At 42.8% G+C, this 23,130-nt stretch overlaps 2 protein-coding genes across 2 annotated transcripts in view; both read right to left on the bottom strand.

Annotated features, from left to right (window-relative positions):
• The window catches only part of LOC135498671 (uncharacterized protein K02A2.6-like), a 238,054-nt gene that overhangs the window by 18,835 nt on the left and 196,089 nt on the right, over nt 1–23,130 (bottom strand). The gene's annotated exons all lie outside the window — the stretch shown is intronic.
• Nucleotides 8,753–9,846, bottom strand: LOC135498678 (uncharacterized). Its single transcript, XM_064789060.1, has 4 exons — nt 9,776–9,846; nt 9,320–9,531; nt 9,055–9,114; nt 8,753–8,904 (listed from the first exon to the last, which is right to left on the bottom strand). The coding sequence occupies exons 1-4, from the start codon at nt 9,844–9,846 to the stop codon at nt 8,753–8,755; spliced, it is 495 nt and encodes a 164-aa protein (XP_064645130.1).

The following is a 23,130-nucleotide window of genomic DNA, read 5'->3' as shown; positions in this document are numbered from 1 at the left end:
ATCGAATTCCGTCATTCAGGCCTTGGTTCCTGCTTGATCATCCCGAGAACTGATCAAGATCAACTGAGATACAATTGCAGCAAATATGGCAAATATGTGGGATACACTTGCGGTAAGACAACCCTTTTATACACAATAAATCATCAGGCAACTATACAATTGTTTGAAAAGTCGATAAAAGTTGAGGATAACCAAGATTGAGCCAGCGGACGGCACCACCCAAAGCGAGCTCACTCACACACGTACACTGCATGCATGCGAAATTTTGCAAGACACTGAGCATCGCTGAGTTTGTTTAGGTTAAAACGAGGCCAGTTTGGGTTATAATTACTCTCTCTCCTTTCGTAAGCCAAATGGTCCATCGCAAACTGTAATAAATCGTCATCCTCATGCTCAATTGCAATGTTGATCAAATTGCGCGCCATGGTTATTGTTTCCATGACAGTGAACAGTGCAGCCATCTATTGATGCGTATCGGATGTCGGGCGGGAATGTGAAACCGTTTTTTACGTTTCCAAGAACGGGAACGGGAAGGAGAACCGTTCTCGGCAGATTGGTGCTCGGACGGGATAGCGAAACCTCTACTGTACTATACAGTACATGCAAAAAAAAAGTTATTCTTGAAGCAAAATTTAAAAGGTATTGCATATATATTCAACATCTTGAACATAATTTATTCAAGTTTGAAAATATTTATGCAAGATTCAAGTGACCATTCAAGACTCACGTGACCACACAAATTGATGACGAATTGACGATAGCACAATGGACCACTCTAAACATAAGAGGGGCTACTGGGGACGTTGAGGTTGATGGACGGACGTAGTCCCTCTAAGGCCATTCGACAACCCAATATTGAAAAATTAATCCGAGTCGTCACCACATGACGATTGTGACGAGGTCGCGCAGGTGGCAGAGTGAATTGGCTGAATTAGTCCTCCTCAAAAATAATCTTGCATTTCGATATTTGTGTGGTTTCTTAACCATGTATCATCTTTATAAGTTCGATTAAGTTCATAACATATGTTTGTAGCTAATTCTATTGTTTAGATTTAGATTTGAAATTGCTTTATTTGAATCGAGGTCAAGAGAAATAGTTTTGGCGCCAATGACGACATCAATGGCGCCAAACACTTCAAATTTCATACTACTCTAACCTGGGACATTTTTATTAAATTTTGCTGTCTTTGCGGTCCCAGCTGATCTGCAAAATTAACAAGTGCATTGACATGTTGTATCATTAAAAGGAGTAATCATCTTAAAATGTTTATTTTACATACGGTATCTTAATTTTTGAGTACATGTACAAATAATAGAATTCATGTTCATAGAAAATATCTCTTTGTCAATTTATATGGTCCTGTCACCAGCTCAGTCATGTCATGTTGTTGGAGGGCGATGCCTCAGATCTTAGCCAGTTAGTTTTGGTTGTGCCTCAGTGTCTGGCTGTTCGGCGATAAGAGACGATTGGTCTTGCCTGGGAGCTTTGATCAATGAATCCTCCACAAGTGGCTAAGGGTAGGCTCTCCCGACGAAATGTTGTGGCTAGAATTCAGGGCGTGGTGCTGTGTATACAACCAACCCATAAAACCTCTCTTGTAAGGGACGTTTTGGTCTACTCCCAAATTAACATTATGACCAAGAATTGAAGCTGCTTCTAAAAACAGATTTATACCCTGGCTCTGATTTTCAGCAAGTGGATCTACCTGATTCTCAACTGGCTCCATGTTTCATCCGATATGTTCAATGAAATATCAGGCACCTGAACATTGTTATTTGTCTGGAGGTCAGGGAGAGGAGCTTGTTCATCATTTAGCTCGATATTGCTATCATCTAATTCCAAAAGGTTTGGGTGTTGCACCATTCCTTGGACCCACATCATATTTGCACTTCGATTTCTACAATTTCTCACTGGATGATTGTTCCACTGGCCCATGAATTCTTTCAATGCACGGTTTATCCTTGGACAAAAGACGTATCTCACATTTCAAGGATGTTGTTTATATGTCAGAAAACAGATTCCCATTCTTTAAATGTGCCTTCACTTCTATTTAAAGGAGTTGCACTTAGTTTAAAATTTGAAATGCTAGCAAAATGGCCGCCCCCTTCGATGAAACCTTAAGAAGTTCTAAGAGTGAAATTTATGTAACATTCACTTGTTTTAAAGAAGCAGTTAGTATTCATTCCATGGGTGTCCAAGGAAATGTTTCACTTGCCAATTTTTCAAACGAACGAGATTGGTATGCACCTTATGTTAAATACTGAATGATGTTTCATTTGCATCGTGGACATTCGATACATTTGAAAGTTTATTTTAAAAACTACCTATAAAAAGAACCAGTAGAAGTATAGTTGAAAAATTAGCCAATGAAACCTTACCTGGGTAACCATGTTACTGCCCAAACATATGCTTAACAGGATTACCAGCACTGCAATTGCGGGACATGATGCTATAGAAGAAAGTTTTAGGCAGGGTTCTTTTTAAAGTATGACCATCATAAGCTTGGTCATTTCCATCTGCTGCTCACGCTGCAAGTCCAACTTAGCTTTTTTTAAACTTAGCTCCTCTTCATGCAACTTACTGTCCTTTTCAAGTCGTTCTCTTTGAAGTTTGAGTTCTTTCTCATGCAATTCTGCCTCCTTATCGAACTCCCTTTCCTTGAATCGAATTTCCTCTAAGCGCAAACGGTCATCCTTTTCGTCCTTTTCGGATAAGTACTCAATTACATCTGACCGCATTTTTCTCTTGCGTGTGGTAGGTGTTCGCTGTGGTCCTGCACTATCTTCTGGATCAGTCGCGGTCTCGTCTTCTTCGGGGGCATCTCCTTCAAAAGGGTTGTCGTGGGTGTTCTCTAAAATATTATGAAAGAAAATTAGAAAAATATCCAATCAAAGCTTTTCCTGCAGTGTTCTATATTTAATTCCAGAAAAAAAGGGCACAACCTGTATTGACCTTTTTTCAAAGCCCGCATAGCAGCTTCCCTAATGAGAAGCCCCTTGGCCTCCAGTTTTTTGCCATCAGCATCCTTTTTCTTGGTCCTGGGTTTCTTGTCAACCCCTTGTTCGATTAGAAACATCCAATCGGTCAGTAGCTTTTTAACTTGGTCCTCTTCTTCCTCTTCGACCTATCACCCCATCAATTACAGTCAGTTACTCACGAAAGTGATAGTATGGCTTTAATGATCTATGATTGTCCCAACCATTGAAAATGGCTTTCTGAACCACGTTTAAAGTCTCATCGTTTTTTGTTGCTAACGCTATCTTCTCCCACATTGGGTCACTAAAGCTACGCGCGGAGTTAACCAAGGCTACATGCAGTTCTATTTCTTTCTCCGTTGCACTACTTTTCGGAACTTCAGCCGGAAAGGCCCGCGACAGGGTATCTGCCACGATCAGGAATTTACCTGGGAGATATTCTAATTTGAGGTCATATCGGCGAAGCCTCAACATTAGACGTTGTAATCTTGGCGTGAGATCACACAGAGTTTTAGCATGCAGCGCCACTAGCGGTTTATGATCAGTTTCTGCGATCACAGATGCTCCATACACGTATTCGTGAAACTTTTCGGTGGCGAAAACAATACCAAGAAGTTCCTTCTCTATTTGCGCGTAATGTCAACTCCGTAACACCGATTTCGCACTTGCTCAAGTTGAGCTTAATTCCTGCTTTGCGCAGTATGTCCAACACTCTCCTTAGAATTTTATCATGTTCTGCCCTCGTCTTTGCATAAATCACGATGTCATCCATTGACACTTTAACACCATCCATGCTTTCGAAAAACTGGGCCATTTTCGCATGAAAGATCTCAGGTGCACAAGCTATGCCAAAGGGCATGCGACGGAATGAAAATCTGCCAAACGGAGTCGCCACTGTGCAGAGCTTAGAACTTTTCTCGTCTAACTGAAGGTTGTAGAACCCTTGTGAAGCATCTAACTTCGAAAAATATTTCGCACCTGCCATATCACTTTGTATTTCAGACCTCTCTGGGAGGTGAGTGACAATGCTCTCTACACACATATTCATTCAATTTTAACGGATCCATACAGATTCTCAGAGCGCCATTAGCCTTTTCGACTAAGACTAAAGGTAGGACCCAATAAGTAGGGCCTTGAGTTTTCTCAATTATACCCTGCTGCTCAAGCCTGTCAAGTTCTGATTTAAACTTGTCCCTAAGTGCGATTGGGACCTTTCGAGCGGCGTACACGATTGGCGAGGCATCGGATTTTAATTTAATGCTGACTTTCCCTTCGAGACAACCAATCCCCTTGAAGAGATCAGAAAACTCAGTTTGAATCTGGTCCTTGGTGAGACCCTCTGCTTTGGTTTCATCGGTTTTACCTTTGGCCTCCATTTTGGATCTGATGCAAAACACTTTATGAACATCCCTTGCCCTAGCTACCAATCCAAACCGTTCACTATCACTGACACCAAGAATCGATTGTGCTCCAGCTCCATTCACGACTACAAATCGGACTCCCGTCTTCGTTTCACCATTTTGAAGTGTTACCGTTACGTAACAAATCCCACGTGTCGCGATCGTTGAGTTGTTGTAGGCTCGAAGTTTCATGTGACTATCGAACAATCTTGGTTGATTTTTCAGACTTCGAAAGTCATTCACACTGAGAATATTTGCTTGTGCGCCACTTTCAATTTTGAGTGGCGTCAATGTTCCGTTGATTACTACCGGGGTGATCCACTCATACCGACTGCGGTCAACTCTGTCGACGGCCCCCACAAAGAAATCTTCTGAGTCTGCCCCTATATCCGTACCGACCGCTTGTACTTTGCGTGACCTACATTTTGAAGCGAAGTGATTACTCCCCTGGCACTTTGCACAGGTTTTCCCCCACGCTGGACATTTGTCCTTGGCATGGCTATAGCCACAGCGACTACAGTTATTGATCATCCCAGTCTCTTTATTCGAACCGCCCGATTGCCACTGCTTTTTCTTCCCTGAACTACCAGCATGACTAGCTTTAGAGTCAGGTTTACTGCCGAAACTTCGGGGTTTTCCAGAATTAGGTTTAGTGCGTTTTACAGCCTGCTCTTTTGCTTCAGCTTGCCCACTAGCACTGACCGTTTTCATCTGTTCTTGGCAAGTTTCCTGCGTTTGACAAATCGACACACATTTTTCCAGAGTCAAGTCTTGTGTTCTTAACAATTTTTCTTTTAATTTAATGTCTGACCACAAGTTGATCTCGTATCAGGTCCTCTTTTAGAGCACCATAATAGCAAGTATCGGCCTTGACCCGTACATCAGTCAAATATTGTTCAAAGGTTTCCCCCTCCTGCTGCTCTCTGGTTCTAAAAACAAATCGTTCGTAGATCTCGTTTTTACGAGGGTTACAGAAAGCTGCAAACTTGGCTACCACAGTATCAAACTTGGCTTTGTCCTCATCAATGCCATATGTAAATGTACGGTAGAGCTCTTGTGCATCAATGCCTGCTACGGTCAACAGTAAGCCTATTTTACGAGCATCATTGGCCGCGGCCGCATCTACAGCCTGCAGATACCAGTCAAATTGTTCTTTGAATTTACGCCATGCATCAGCGATATTACCGTTGCCTAACTTCAGAGGAGTCGGCGGCTTTATGTGCTCCATCGTTATGCTATTTCTTAGCTTCTAGAGGAGCGATAATTCTAGATTATTTCGACTTCTGGTACCGCGTATCATAAATGGACCAGGACACCATAAATCGGGTAACGTAAAACATCATTTATTATCTAGTGATGACAGAGATCGCCAGATGGCGTATGTCGCAAAAGGTATCATGTTACAACAGGCGATGACGTATAAAGATGTGCCCAACTTGCATTCAAACAAAAAACAAACATGGATGGATACAGCAGTTCTAGCGACATCGGCGATTCAATTAGCGATTATAGTTCGGATGCTTCGTCATTTGCTTCATCTGATAATGAAGAAGGTGTAGGAATCATGGGGTCATCCTTGGATATCAATTAATAAAAAACTGCGGTAGCGAACTGCGTAATACTATTTACGAATTGAAGTCAGCAAAAACTGGTGATGTGGTACGCATTTCGTGCTTCGTTTTCGTATTTCGTAAGGCTGCGAAACCTCACTAGAGAGGTCCGGCAATGGACGTGACGTATGACGTATCCGTATCGAAATGACGTACCGACGTGATACGTGATACGTCACGGGTACGACTTCATTTCAGTTCCGGCTGTGCCACCATTTGAAGTCCGCCGCCTCCGCGGAAATGGGCAAAAAAAGTTTACCGGAAGCAAAAAAAGAAACATGGCTGCGCCCATCAGTCGTTCGTCTAGGTATTATTCGTTACATGAAAAGGCAGTAATATCAGATATATTTGATTATGATACATTCATAACAGCATACCTGATCCGGCAACCAACATACCGGGCACCTGTCTACACTAAATACCCTAGATTCAACTTCAGTGAGCTGTCCGAAGCAGAGGCGAAGCCCCACTTTGGGTTCGAGAAACGCGATATCCCAAGGTATGTACATCATACTCCATCATGTAGTGTACATGGTAGTTGAGTTGGCTAAGTAGACAGCTGGTAGACAGTAGATGTTTATGTGTACGGGCTAGGCACTTGACGAGTCGCATACAAGGGGTAGAGGGCCTAAAAGAAGTGATAATCACAGAATAATTTGGTAAAAAAAAGGTGGAGAGTTGTTCTTCCTTTTTATTCATCCACTTTTTTGGACCTGGAAAGTGGGCTGAAGTTGGGCTACTATGGGGGTACAAACATTCTGGTCATGTTTTTATCTGACTTGGGATGACCAGGCCTGTAGGCCTACTTTATGGCCTTACTTTATTAGTCCAACCAAATCAACTACATGTATCTTCTTCTATTCGTTGCAGGTTATTGCAAGCCATTCAGCTGTCAGAGAAGATTGTGTGTGAGGATCGCTCAGTCACCACAGACCTCGAAGGACTTTGTATGTTCCTGAGGCGCATGTCTTACCCGTGCAGGCACTATATTGAGATGGAGAAAGACTATGGTCGGCCTCGAACAGCCCTGTCCATCATATGCAACACTGTAGGAGATCTCATACTTGAAAACCACCGCCACCTCCTTACAGATCTCAGGCAGCCATGGAGAGTGGACAATTTAGAACATTTCGCAGATGCCATCCATGAGAAAGGTGGGGCCATGACCAATATATGGGGATTTACTGACGGAACAGTGAGGCCCCTCAGTCGTCCCAAGTATAATCAGAGACTTCTCTACAATGGACACAAACGAGTGCATGGGCTGAAATACCAATCGATTGTAACTCCAAATGGCTTGATAGCCAACATGTTTGGTCCCATGGAGGGACGGAGGCACGACGCTACGTTACTTCGCGAAAGCAGGATCCTAGACACAATTGAGGAATTCGAGAGGGATGGTGAGCCACTTGGGATATATGGAGATCCAGCATACCCTCTGAAGCCTCACCTGATTGCACCATACAGAGGTGCTGCAATCACCCCCGACCAAAGGGAATTCAATCGCTCAATGTCAAGCGTTCGTCAATGTGTAGAATGGGTTTTCGGCAAAGTTGTGAAGGACTGGGCATTTGTGGATTTTAAGAAAAACCAGAAACTCTATCTACAGCCAGTTGGTACCCAGTATCTTGAAACAGATTACTGCTACGGAGCTGCCATCTACTTACAAGTGACCAAACTGCAATGTATTGTGCAACTCACACTGGAGAAAAGCTGATACATAATGTAATACTGCCATTCTTCTCAGTAGAGGGCACATACCCATATGCCTTCAATTTTGTAACCGTTCTGAAAGTCCATATATTTGTACAAATACCCTTTAAGATAAATTCATTTTTCAAAAAAAATTCCATAACTAAAAATATTGTATTCATTTCTTCTTTTTCTTGTCTGTTCTTTCTTGCTCTTCTCAGAATTTGGCAGTGGGCTGAAATACTCAGATGCTTCAGTCCCTCAACTAAGGCAGCCAATTGCTGTGCTCACAAAGATATACCGTCCCTGTATGTGCCATTATCTGAACAGATTCCATTCATAGAAGCTCCTCTCATCCTGCACACTTTCCTGTTCCATCAGTCTGCAGACTAATTGCATCCTGAAGTACCCCAAAGAGAGCACCTACTGTATGTCCTATATGAATGAAATCGGAGGACTCTAATGGAACATACAGGGACAGTATATTTTCGTAATTTGGATTTCAGGGGCCTTTAGAAGGTACCAGGACATTTCTCTCCGACATCTCCCCCTGGTTATTTGCCCTTCCCCCTGGAGGGATGGGGGGGGGGGGTCATAGAATTCCTATAGTATGCCACGTCCTTATGCAGAGTCTTTGTTAGGGACCTTCTCAAAATAAACTTAAAGCCAAATAGGTGAAATTTTTTCATCTCTCTGTGAACCCCCCCCCCCCTTCCCCTCCAAGAGATGAAAGATTAGGACATTTGGCTTCAAATTTGAAGCCAGAAGGTTATTGACAGATGAAATTTTCAGTCATAAATGAAAACCCCTCCCCTTACAAGAAAAAATTTCATCTTTTCGGCTTCAAGTTTATTTTGAGAAGATCCCTTATACAGTCACAATGCAAAAATATAAAATTCATTAACATTAACAATTTTATTCTAACTTAAAAATATAAATTTCATTAACAAGTAACAATTTTTATTCTAACTTGAATTTCATTTTCTATCTACATATCATGGTCATAGCATTAATACCACGATTACCAGATTATCAGTCAGTTCAGACATTAATTGATCACAGTGAGTCACACTCTCATTTCTTCAAGGTCTCGATAAGAAGTCTCAGCATTTGCTGTTGATTTTCCATCTCTGCTCGGCGCCTTTCTTCCTTCTGTGTGTCCAGCTCCAGTTTACGATTGAGGAGTTCCATCAAGGGGTCTGCTTCTGGTGCTTTAGTATTACGTGCTGAAGAAGAGGGAAGTATATTGTATACTGATTAGGCCACATAAAAAAAAAGTTAGTGATCGTCCCACGAAAGGCACCCGACCCTGATTTTTTTAACGCTCTTTTTTCTTACAGTATGCCCCTACACATTTTGTTGGCATGGTTACTTACATTTCTTTGACTTTGATGGTGTTCGGTCATCGCTGCTGCTGTTTTCATCTGACTCTAAATCTGGAATTGAAATGTGGGAACTTAGTACTAGTATTAGTATTTTTTAATAAGTGAGCAGTAGGCCTATATACTGGGGTTTTGGCTAGGAGCCGCTCATTAGCAATCAAGTTGTTTTGGCACTACCGTTAATTGAAAAGGTCTCTGGTAGGCCTACTCTCAATGATTATAATGTCTGTCAACCAAAATAATGTGTGGGATAACATACCACGTAATTGCTCTAACGTTTTCGTTGCCTTTCTTTTCACCATAGCCTGCATTGCAGCCTCCCGCACTGCCTTTCCTGCTTCGACTAGGTCCCTGTCCTTGGCTTTACTAGTTTTCTCCTTCGTTTGCTTCTTCAATTCAGCTTCTTCACACAGTCCAGTAATGTCGATGAGAAGTTGTTCTTTTTCTGTATATTCTTCATTTTCTCCTGATCTGAAAATGGAAGATCTATCAAAGACAGGTTCCACTTTGCAACAACTCTCCAGACCAGTCAATATGCATCTACTAATACTAGTAGTCTTTTTAGAATATTTCTTTTCCCACCATATTTTACAGTTGATGACAGTATGGCCTCCATTGTATGATATCACCATCAGGCTATTAGGCCTAATACATTTTTTTTGCATTCATGGAAACAATTGCTCGACTAAATGTTTACTATTTTAATGGTACTAACTTTTTCTTGGACTTGGTCTCGTCCTTCCGCCACTGGTTGAGGAGCCGTTCAATTCTTTCCTTAAAGGTCATATATCAAGGTTTTTTGCCATTTTCTGCTGTAAGACGATTTCAAAAGTGTACCTAACACTTTATACAATACAGAAAACCAAATGCAATTAGCTCCATCCATTTTGAAGATATAGCCAATTATGTGTTTGACAACTTGATTACCTGATCAGGCTAGCAACTGGCTTGTTAGAGCCAGGCGGCGGGTTCAGCAAAAGTTGTGATGTAGATCAGGTCATCTGTACATGTCATGCAATCATAAAAGCAGGAGGGCCTTAATTAATTATGCACACCTGGAAGTAATGTGTTTCATTCACTATGGTGTATTGTGTGGCTCCGAATTGTGTCAAGGCTAGCACAAAGAACAATCGAATGACGGATGGGACCCATTTTCATGAATTTCAAAAGCCAGTTGAACGAGAGAGGAGGAAGCTGTGGATTCGGAAGTGCAAACATTTGGAGTGTTGGTAGCCTGGTCCTTCGGCCAAACTTTGCAGTGATCACTTTATCGATACGGATTATCACATGAAGCCGGATATCTGCATCCAACTGAATATTAAATGCCACTTGTTAAAAACAGCTGTTCCAACCATGTCAATTGCATTTAATGCCCGAGGCTGCTGAGGTCGGTTGTTATACATAATGTGTAGGCCCCATTGGGGCCTGTGATACCGCATAGTGTCTTCTTGTGTTCCAGCCATAGCAAGGTGACAGCGACACAGGTCAGTGTCAGTGACAGCCACTGTCAATGACAGATTATTGTCATCTGACATCTAGGCCTATCTAACGTTGCACGGCATTATATCGTCACATCAAGATGATTGTGCATAATACCGTCACTTTTCAATAGTAGTTCAGCGTCATGACATAACTGGCGATACAACACTGACGAGGCGAAACAATATTGTGCAACATTAGTCTGTTCAAAAATCATACATGTTATGCATCTGCAACCGTCTATCAATGTCTTCTTTGCTATATCGGCAGGTCTGCCATGCAAATTGATTAACCACAAATTCTAATCACTTTCATCCGAATGATCACTCTCATTATGATCTAGTGATATTAATGGCTCGAACATGTACAGCTCAGCGTTTAAATATCCTTCTGTATCGACCAAAACATCCTCAAATTCACTGCTCTCACTCTCTGAACTGTATGCGGAAGCCATCTTGCTTTGTTCTGACTGACCTGATCTACGTCATCAAAAAATCCCTAGCGGCCACATGTGGAACTAATCTAAAGTTGTGTGTGGTGGGAAATTCAAATAGTTTAAAATTGAAAATTGAAATAACTAAATAATGACTTTATTATTAGAATTTTTTTAATGTCTGGGATCTTGTTTTTTTAACCCTCAACATATTTCATGAGTATCAAGCATGTTTTCAAACCTTGATATATGGCCTTTAAATGTCCGTGTTTTTGCCAACTTTTCTTCAAGGCCTAGTGTCTTGTTCAGATTATCAGTAAGGGTCTGCCACTCCCCAGGGTTGTTGAAGGGGTCCAGGGCAACAGCCTCGACCATTAGCATTATGTCACTCTCGTTATTGAAGGTGACAGTAAGCATGTTTGGATCCAAAAAAAAGAAAGCTGTCTGTGAAGTCTGAAAAGTAAAAGTGAATGAAAAAAAAAGTTACCGGTACTAGCTCTCGATCCATCCCAGCCCCCGGACCGGAGCCGGGCCGGGCGCAGGGGGGGGGGGGGCGGCAATCCATCTCTCTACTCTAGCTAGCCTATCCCCCATGCATATACAACCAGTCCACTGTGTATTGGGGGCCTGTACATCACAGTAATACACAGTGATGTAGTAGGCCTGCAGTTCAGATGCTGCAATGCATGCATGCATGCATGCGATCAGTGTGATTTTTCGTCATTTCCAAGTCTGTGCAAATCACTCTTTTCTTCATCAAATTTACAAATTTCACGAACCCAAACATATCAAACGTGATCTACACAACCTGTAAAACCATATTGATGATTTTAATCGGTTGAATATACCGCAATTAAGCCGAAAAACACATACGTACAGCAACTCCGTGTCAAATGCTCTCCAAACGTGAAATACTGCGGAATACCTATGCCTGTGCCTTATGCGTATGGCACAGACGGCAAAAACTGATGACGTCATACGCAAATTCGATACGGATACGTCATACGGGCGGGAAATTTGAACTTGCCGGACCTGTCTACTATCTCACCAAGCACTCACTCCCGGATCCAAATGAATCAATGAAGAATAAAGTTGCTCACGTCCGCTTAGGACGATCTAAATAACTGGGGGAGGCCTTCCACCAAGAACCACACAAACATGCAAAAACTCGTCACAACGCGACAACTTAAAATCACTATTTCTTCGACCGAAAGGTATCCGAATTTCTACATAATCACTCCTAGCGAACTCTCCGAATCTTCCTCTTCCACTATGTCATATCTTCGGATGCATCGCCAGCTCCATGAAGGGATACACTTGGTAAAAGTTTATACTGATACTTCTCTGGGATGAGACATCTCGGTATTTCGAGTTCACTGACGTCGGTCAGATCTCGTTTGATAGCTTTCAGTTCGGTAAACAGGTCACTTTCAGGGCTTATCGGAGTGTCCCAACCGAGATCGAAGCGCCACATTTTCTGCAGTAACATCTTTGGCCGAACGATGATGCCTGACAACATGCCAAAGACATCATAGTACGATGCAGTTTTGGCGAGGATTTTACGTTTAGTTGAGAAAATATCTTTGCTCTCGACCTTCTTGACGCTTTCGAATATTCCAAGTGGTTCCGAGAACGGTCGTTTCTCCGTTGCGTGGGATCTATTCCGGATCACGTATAGTTGGTTTTTTCGACAGCGACTTGCGGATGTTGAGTTTACCCTTCCCTTCGGCCTTTAACTGTTGAACACTGTCCTCTGCTCTCTGAGAGTCATTTAAATCATCCATGTAGAATTGATCGGTGATGACATGTTGAATCTCAGGATTTTCAGATGCATGCTCCTGAGCGACATGACGTAATGCCAGGACTGTGGCGGCGGGTGAAGACTTATCTCCAAATGTTACGGTTGTGAGTTCATAAACGGTAATGAGTTCTCCTGGGTTTGCGCGGTAAACGTATCGGTGATAGCGTGCATCTTCTTTGTTTAGCTTTACTGTTTGGAACATCTTAGAGATGTCAGCGACGACACCTACTTCATATTCGCGAAAGCGCAATCCAATTTCAAATATACTTTGGCTAACTGCGTTACCCTTTGCTAGATTCATTTAGCAAGTGTCCTAGGTATCTAGCTTTACTGTTATAAACAACACGGACAGGTGTGGTTACTGAGTCCTTTACTACAGCGAAGTGCGGGAGAAACCACATTCCATGGCCGTCTTTCATATCCTGTTTCAAGTTCAGCTGTGGGTACACGGCGTGCTACTCCTCGTTTCAACTGGTCCTCCATCTGTTTTGCATAGACTTCCCATTCTCATATATTTTTTGATTATTTCTGTAATTTCTAGTAAATCTGCTGCTGCAGCTGCCGAATTATACAAATTAGAGTTGCTTTTGATTTCGGATTACTCCCACTAACAGACTGACGGATACAACACAGTTTAAGCTAAGATGACTAATAAATGAAAGATATCATACCTGTGTAAAATCTGCTTCACAGCAGCAGCATCATCGTTTTGCCCAAAGGACACCAGTCTTTCGCCCAGGCCAAAGTCGAATAGCTTCGACTTTAAGATGTGCTTGGCACAGTGGAGGCATCAGTCATGTGCATGCAGAGAAACCAACGTTTGGTTACTTGGAAGAGGGCAATTAGCATTTGGCGATGGGTTCAAAAATGGGATGTATTGTAAAAATCCCGGGCCCGGTTGCTCAATCAGCGTTAGACTTAATGCCAATGTTAGCGTTAACGCTGGCTTTATAATCTCACTTTGTAACAGTTGAATATCACATGACTTCTTCAATGTAAACATCGAGCATACAACAATATTTTCAGCCAAAATCATTAAGATTGATTTGACAATAGAATACACACCGATAGGTGAAGGCGGTACTGTGCCTTTTGCCCTACTTTGTTGGCTATTTATCTGAAACAAAATATTGATAGAAATGTTTGAAAAATGAAAAATGTTTCTCATTGGACATGCAGGTTCAGTGACACAACTGAAACTTAACTAGACTGTCATGACAGTTTACAGTATTCGTTCAAAGAGAGAATACAAATAGTTCAATCAAAGACAAAGCGCAATGACTGAGATGCTCACATTCGAATTCAATCTTCGTCCAGGTCTCCTCATCGAATACGGCTGAAATAAGGCCCGATGTTCTGTCATTGCTGATGACTGACGTGGAGCTGGAATAAGAACAAAAGATTTAAGTTTCATGCATTTCCTTCCATTTCAACAAATCAGCATAGAGATGTTTTGCCAGAAGAAACGTTATACCGACTTTTGACTTCGACAGATACACAGACCTAATTTCTTGCGTCCTCATTTTTCAAGTTAACATTCAAATAAGATCTAAATCAGAGTCTTTGTTTGTATAGAAAGATCATAATCCAGTCTCGTTCTTTTTTGACACTAGGCCTAGCCTTACAATAGACCTTTTCATACAAGTTTGTTTGGGCGCTGATCAGTCATGCGTTTCACCTGGAACAAAGGGTAACAGTGGCTTGGCATTGTCCGAAGTTGCTTTGGCCCTCTGACGACTTCTGAGTGAGCACATTTGATGGGCCGCATTTGATAGTTTGGGCTCTGTACGAAATGGTCTATTAAATTTGGCAATTAAATGTTATTGATTCTTGGTGTGAATTGAGTGTCGACTTACTGGATGAAGAACGGAGGTCGAAGTCTTCAAATCCTTCAGCCTCGGTGGCCATGGCTGAAGAGGCCAAAGTTGCAGCTGCTGCTGGTGGTTGTCATCTACTATTAATGTTGGCAGGTCCAGGCCTAGCTGATCCTTTGGCACTGCCACTGGTGACAGGGGCATGGCCAACATGCCCACGGGCAGCACGGCGTCCATCAGGACCAGCAGTGGAAAGAGCAGGAGGTGGAGGGCGAGGGTTGCCATCATCACTAACGTTGTTAGGCCTAGTCAGGCTAGTGCCAGCAGCAGGTCTAGGGAGGCGGGGCATGCTGGGTCTGTGACCAGGTCCGGGTTGATCCTGATTGTTCTGATCCCGCACGATGACCAGCATCTCTTGCAGAAGGTCAACCATCCGATGTGTGTTCCTTCTGCGAACGTTATCTGCATCATCACTCATGTCACTTGACTATGCTAAACAACTGCTAGTGCTAATCACGAAAATACTAGTAAGAAATTACCGCCAACTGCGCTTACAACGCAAACAATATTAAAGCTTTTTTTCTTTGCTAAACCAGAGCAAAACTTCCTCCATCTTAGCCGCATTTCCACAAATGTGAACATGCCGTCTCGAGCGCCACCCAACGTCTGTTTTTATATACGACCGTGTTCTCCGACGTCCCCTTTCACAAAAACATGCAAGACAAGTTTGCGCGAGCGACGACCGCTTACAAAAACATGTAAAGACGTCTATTTGAGGCACGACCGTGCACCGAAAAACATGTGAAGCGCCACCCAACGTCTATTCGAGGTACGACTGCTTTTTTGCGGTTTTCACGGCCCATAGAATACGTCTGTGTATGCCTTTCCTTTCCTGGGGTTCGCAATCAGCCTTTTTTCTGTATTTCGTAGTCGACAAAGGGCCATTTAATAATTATCATCAGGAAGTTCTGGTTTCTCCTCTCGCCATGGCATGCCAATGGTATATCTGCCATCCTGGTATGAAAGTGAGCTTTCGACGCAGTCCCTGGCCTTCTTCTCGTCGGTTTTAATGATGGCATCGGTGACTCTTGGCTCGTCAATATCCCAAAATCTACGGACCATGTCATCTAGGTTGTCGACTTTGTTCCCCTTTGTAAAAAAGGCTAGATTAGTGTGCAGACTTTGTTCGCTCTGGGGTGCATACATGCATGTCCATCCTAACGGTGTCAACCTGGCGATGGGATCCCTGGGCTTCCTCGAATCTCTTTTAGGGCGCAATGGAGGTCCGATTGGTCAAGGCCTATCAGCATATCTACAATGATCTCGGACCAATCTCCTGGAATGGAATGTTTCTAATGTGATTCCATTGCGATTTCCTTTGTTTTCAGTTGATTACATTCATGTTCCCCGTTACTTTCTCAGTTGTGAAGGCCTGTACCTCTCTGGATTCTTTGCCATCGGTGCTGATGAGCTTCAGGGTAACCAATGATGTATCGAAGTATTCTTTCTTGTCGTTCAGTACATTTACTGCTATGGTCTCTTTGGGGCCCTCCAGGTCTAACTCTGCTGCAATGTCACTGTTTATGTAGGACTTTGTGCTGGCGTCATCCAGCAATGCATTTATCTAAATAGATCTGTTGCCATTGTGAAGCAGCACCGGTATGGTTCTCATTGCCACAAATCTGGCTGGCTTGGCTGTTCTGGTGCATAGATTTCTGTCTGGGTCTTTAGGGACAGGAATAGTGCAGTCAGTTGTTGCCGCTCTCGACTGTGTGTCTGTTTGCAGCTGTTGATCCCACACTGCCTGGTCCGTTTACATCTATCGCCGCGGTGTCCGTCACTCCCGAGACATCTGAAGCATAACTTGAGGTCCTTGGCTTTGTCCCATCGCTGGTCAACCGTCAATGCTTTGAAGTCTTCACAGGCCCAGATGCCGTGCTGTGCAGAGCAAATTTTGCATGTGTCATTTTTCTTCATCGCACCCTCTGTGGATGTGACAAATGTCTTCGGTGCGCTATCCCGTCGGGTATCTGTTCTTACTCCGTGCAGGGCCTCTGAGGCATTTATCTGGAATTCAGCTTCCTGGTTTACAAATTCTCTGAGATTTGTCACGGTTTTTTCTCTGCTATTGTCGTATGACCATCTATGTAATCTCCCTAGCAAAGTCTCGTTAAGCTTTCTCTGGAGTGTTAGGAATAGCGCTCCTCCGCCCAACTCCACCTCCTGGTTAGCATCCATTAGATTTACGGTGATGACATCCAAAAGCTCGGCGAACTTTTCTAACTCTCTTGGATGTCCATCTCTAATCGGCCGAAACCTCTCCAGCTCCTCCATTCGCAAGAGAATTTGCCGCTTCTCACCTCCATACTTCCGCTCCAACCTCTGTTTTGCTACTTCATAAGCGGCCGCTGAGTGACCAAGGCCATCAACCACTTTTAAGGCTTCTCCTATCAGACTGTCCCGGAGTCTCAGTAGCTTGTATTCGGGCGTGGCAATGGCATTGTCTATGCAGGCGTTAAATGCAGCTTTCCATGACGAATAGTTCTTCTTGTCGCCCGAGAACTTTGGGATGGATACTCTCGATAGGAGTCTGGTTGGGTCAAATGGTTGCGCTGCTCTGGGGATGGTTTGTCGATTCGGCGGTTGGTGACTCTCGGTTAGTGTGTCTCCTAGCAGCGGTTCCTGATGTAGAGCAAGCTGGGGTTGCGCGGGTGCGTCCTGGATCATGGTAACGGGATATTGCAGTCCTGCAACCTGGATGTTACCTTGGATGGAACTCAGGCCTGGGTAATGGGCGCGGATAGCACAGGTGGTGGACTCGAGTACTGCAGTTGGTGCATGACCTGAATCGGCTGGCCTGGTGTTGATGTGCCAATCGGGGGCTGTAGCTTGACATCAGCTGTTGGGGATGCGAATTCTTTCGCCTCTGGGTTGAGGTTTTTGTTTTCGACGGTTGGGCGGGGCTGGATGGCTTCACCACCAGTAGCTTGATCTTGGGTTTCGGGAACATTCTCTAGTGGTGCTGGATCGGCTGTGAGGCGTCCTCCCGCCATTGATCTATTGATTGCCTCTTGAATCATTTGTATCTCAGATTCTGTTTTGTTAATTTGCTCTTGAAGGGACAATGCATGGCGACGATCGGTTTTTAGGCCTACTAGAAGTTGCTGGGAATGCAGGGACTTACCAATTTGCTTTCGTCGGTGATCGCGTAATTGCTTCTTTACATGTTTGTAGTCCTGGTCCATGTCCTCCACTTCCCATTGTAACCGTATCAGGCCGTGTTTGTCACCATCTTCTTTGAACAGCTTCCCAAGCTCCTCGATTGTGTCCATAACCGAAATATATTGTTCACTGATCGTGTCAAAGAGTTCCATTAAATGCCGCTGATCACGCCACTCTGCCAAATCCCGGTGAAATTGGTTTGTACTCCTTGCGAATCGTTGTTTTGCCGCAGACTTTTTCTTTTTACATCTATCCATTTCGAATATTAATTGAAAATGATGATCAAAGTATATGTAACTGTCTGGAATGGTATGTCCGAAAGCGATTATAAACTACGCTCTCGCTACCAAATGTTCTCGTGGCCCAAGAACAGGTAGCATGCAGTGGAAGCGAATAAGAATGTATATACTTGAATATGAATAATGGTTTTAATATCCGAAAATGCTTGTCTACAATCACGACTATCTCTCATCTCTATACAACAACGACTCCCTAGTTCTCCCCAAACTCCTCCAACATGGTCCCCCAGATCCCATGTGTGTCAACATAAAACCCGATTGGTCGGAACCCCCCAAACCAGACAATATATATGACAATTACTCTGAGTTAAACCCTTAAGCCCCGCCCCGACTAAGCAAATCCCCACCGGCCACACTGGCACAAAAGTGTTAATATTTACAAACGAATGGCAAGGCAGAAAGTCTTCAGAACACTACTGTCGTTTCAAGTGTAGTCTTTTGTTTCTTTGCTACAAATTACTTTCCCAAGCCTTATTGTCTTCATTATGTCTTTAATCTTAGCATCATTTGTTGTTCCGCCGCTGGCACCTGAGAGAGAATTAGATATTATTTAGATACGGCATCATTCAGTCATACGTGAATTTCTGAATGGAATGCTATCAGGTCCGTATTTAACCCCCTCCCACAGAAAAATCAAAATGGCTAAATAGGCATTTTCAGACATCTGAGGGTAAGACGTTAGGATATCCCTATAGCATCATTTATTGCACATCTTTAATGAGCAGTGCCTAAAAATAATCTAACAAGGCTAGGGCCGGCCAAAATAAAAAAGTCCTGGGATTTTTCGTTTGGGTCGCTAGGGTATGCGTAGACTTGCCTGAGAGTTGCTTGGGTTCAAGGGGTTAATCAGTTCGATATAAAATACTTTGTACCTTTTATAACAAAGTACTTCCGGCCTGCCTTTTCCCACCCTCCAGGTGGCACTTTGAAAACACCATCTTCGGCGGATACAACATACTTTTCTTTTTCTCCATCGGCTTGTTTAGTAAAGGCTAACGATGATGCACCCGGGAATGGCTCCCTGTGAGTGGAATACAGAAACATTTTTTGTTATCCTCAAAGATCTACCTACCTGCGTCTACATCAGGGGGCAGTGAGAGAAACCTTGCTACTTTGGCCCTGAGCCAACAGAAGGGCCCAGATGAAAATTATTTCCACCCAGATGAATATTATTTCCACCCAGGTGAAAACTATTTTCACCCAGGTGAATATTATTCTCAGGTGAAAACCATTCTCACCTGGGTGAAAACTATTTTCACCAAGGTGAATATTATTTTTACCCAGGTGAATATTATCCTCAGGTGAATACCATTCTCACCTTGGTGAATAATTATTTTCACCTAGTCGACTAATCTTCATTGTAAAGTAAAGGATGGCTGTATGATCCATATCAACTATCTCTGATCTCTGCCGGGAAAGGGTAAACACCAGCCTGGTATATCACTTACAGCATTTACTTGTCAACATATGTCCTTGTTTATATTCTGTCTGACCTCGGGGAAAGTAGGCCTATATGCTACAGATCTATGCTTGCAACTGCACAGTGTATTATACGCCCAAAGAATATGCATAGCATAGGACAGGTAGCCTACACATGAGATGCTGCGTATTATAACCTATCATATGTGGCATATACATCAAAGCATACATCAAAATACCATTTTTAACATTGAGAGGTATCCTTGAAGTGAAACCTACCTAACTCATTCAAAGAAAATAGCTGATTCTGCAGAAAAAAGGTGTATGAACCACCGGTGGTCTCGTCGATTACTTTTACTTTCTCCATGATTGTAACGGCAACGTACTAATATGTTACACTTTATCTGATTGGCTAAAAGTTTCCTAGTGATTGAGGATTTTGAATTTCGGATTTCAAATTTCGGATTTCGGATTTCAAATTTCGGATTTCGGATTTCAAATTTCGGATTTCGGATTTCAAATTTCAGATTTCGGATTTCAAATTTCGGATGGGCTCTCTGGGCTTTCGTACGGATGCGAGTATTCATTAGAATAGATGGCCGCATAGATACCTTCACATGATCATGAAGTTTCCAACAATCTAACAGCCGGTTATCAAGAGACAAACAACAGCATTGAACCACGCAGTTTCGCTTCCATGATGACACACGACACATGTGTGTGATGAAAAAAAACAGCTGATGAAGTTTGACCTGTCCTTGACCTGTTAAAATATTCACGGTTACCAACAGCAATTTCTTCATTCACCGTTTGCTGATTGGAGAGGTTTGACCTGCTTAATATGCATGTTCACCTATCGATTTTTGTCATTCATTTTGCTGATTGGCGCACTATAAATAGTAGTGGGTGAGGAGCACATGGGATTGGAACTGATACAACCTGCATCTGCAAAGAGGAGCTTCTTAGTTTATGTGGCTTCGTCGCCCCTCGGAAATATTATGATTTCGATCATATATTTGATAATTTCATTCATGGTGGCCTTCACGATACGACACTTGCAGACCTGCCTACCCTGATTTTCTGAAAAGAGGAAGATGCCACTCAGAAAAGTGTACAATCCCCAAATTTATAGTACAATTCATCAAAATATAGGTTGATACTTCTATGTTGAAAATATACTATGTTTTTACCTTTTTTGTGCATGGGAATACTTATTTTGTCATGTTAGGGGTTGGTCAAGACTTTAAAAGTGCACACAGAAGAAAAACGAAGATAATATTTTCGAAAGAAACAAATTTATCGCAAAATTAACGGACTGATTAGAAAACACACACAACTTTGGCCGAAATATGGCAATACAGGGCTACACAGGGCTTGCAAATACTTGTAGCATTGGGCTCAATAACTAGCTCTAGGAATGCCATCAGAGTTAAATAGAGCTGGCTTCTGTGAGTTGTGTTAATCTATAGTATAGAGTAGCATCCAGTCTATTTTCATGCAACCATATATTTACCGAGTGGTACATATAAAATTACATATAAAATAATAAAAACTTTAACCTGGCACTGTACTACTGTTCACAAACAATATCAGCAGTTGATCTGGATATTATATCACAATATCACAGGACAATAGCCAGCATGAACCATACACATATCCTACTCCAGTCCAACATCTACAAATGTATGTTCAATGGTAAACCTTAAAAAGAGTTTGTCAGTTAAATGCACCATGACTACATGTACATGTATGCACCAGAGTTACTTCTTCAGGGACAAATAGTATGCAGACTTGATTTTCCTAAGTACATCAGGTGAATACTGTCCATAACCACCTCTGCTCTTGGTAACCATCAATGCCTATAGTGTATCAGCACCCATACTAGCCCTTTGATCAGTTTTGTTCTTGCGAACACAGCTGAATATCCTCTCACAGGAAGCGTTGGCATGGGGTATGGTCAGAATTCCCAACATCACTTTTGCCAGATTTCGGAATGTGTGGACGTTTGCACCATCCTTCAGTTTAGCTATCTCCCTCCACCCAGGAGTGGTCAATGCGGTCTTTGATGGGCAGGACATCTGAGCACTGGTATGCTGCAAACTCGAGCTCAATTGTCTCCTTAGAAACACCTGAAAGTAGAAGCATTAGACCCTAACTAAGGGGGTCGGGTGCCAAATTCAAAAAGGTTACTCTGAACATCATTTGTTTAAATGGATCATTTTTACCACCAAGTTCTGGAGCTGATGCTTATCTTACCTGCTGGGAGGAGGACTGGAAACCGTTGAAGGAAGTAGAGCAGATCTTCGAAGGTCACACCATGGACTCTCATACGTGGGTCCACATCTGCAGCCTCAGCATGGCGGAGAAGCTCATTCTTCAGAGGGAGCTTATCTCGAATGTACTTGCATCCTTCAACATAGAACCTCCGGACAGCAGCATAGAATTCTTCAACCTGTAATGCAATGTAATTGTTTTTGGTTTTAGCTGCTGTTATCTTGGAATAACTTATATAAATGGCAATGGCAATTATAAATGGCATGCTGCAGCCCTTTCAGCAGCATGATGAAGTAGGTGGCATGGGCAGCCGGATAGAAACATGTCCTCATTCTGCCACTGTAAGTAAGCAAAGACTCCCGACCATTACATTAGCATTATCAGTGCCGAAAGTCAGAGCATGTTCCGACGAGACAGCATTCTTCTCCATTTCGGTTGCCATCAAACCATAGATATTCTCTCCTGAAGAAAATAAAAGAATTCCAGTTACTTGTAATACACATTAAATTCCAGTTACTTGTAATACACATTAAATTCCAGTCAACATTTAATGATTTAGCCTACCGGTACAAATAAATTGACTTACCAGTTGCACGCTGACCATTGTGCACAGGTACGGACAGCAGTTTGGTCTCCACTCCAATATCTACATCAAACGTAGTTACCACTACTGGGAACTGTTTCTCCTTCTGATCATTAGATCCATCAGCAGCAAAACTGAAAGGTCCCTCCCGCATCTTCTCTCCCAGCTTCCCCTGTATCTCACCAGCAATTTGTTTCACGATCGCAGTTGATTTAGAGCGGCCACAAGAAAACTTCTGGGCAATTTTTGAGTCTGGGAATGCCTCCTTGAATACCTTAGAAAACACGTCCATAGAACTCAAAGGTGTGTTCTGATTGACAAGAAGTTCAACAATCTTAGTCTCTGCCCTTATAACGGCAAGATCCTGGTCATCTACGGCCATTTGGCAATGAAACAAAGTGTTGATGTTCGTAGTATCTTTGAGAACGCAAACGAACTGCTTGTGTTTATCAGTAGTGAGATGCTTTGAAATGTCATTCTCGCCACCGTGTTTGATGCTAATGTCACTCTTACAGTAGTTGCAGCGTGCGAAATTTTCCCCATTGGCCGACTGGGCAATCCCTGGGAACTTGGCGTATTTACCCAGGAAAACCTGGTTATATTGCTTTGACATAATATCGCCAAATATCAAACAGAACACAAATCGAAGCCACCATATGAATCAACCGCTGTCAGATGCTGAATCGACAAAATGAAGGATGCGCAGAACCCGCATATTCGGTGACTTACCGTGACTGCGCAAGTCT

The sequence above is a fragment of the Lineus longissimus genome, chromosome 14 (genome assembly GCF_910592395.1).
Source record: "Lineus longissimus chromosome 14, tnLinLong1.2, whole genome shotgun sequence".
In the NCBI taxonomy this organism is placed as follows: domain Eukaryota; kingdom Metazoa; phylum Nemertea; class Pilidiophora; order Heteronemertea; family Lineidae; genus Lineus; species Lineus longissimus.
This window is presented reverse-complemented; position numbering and strand designations above follow the sequence as displayed.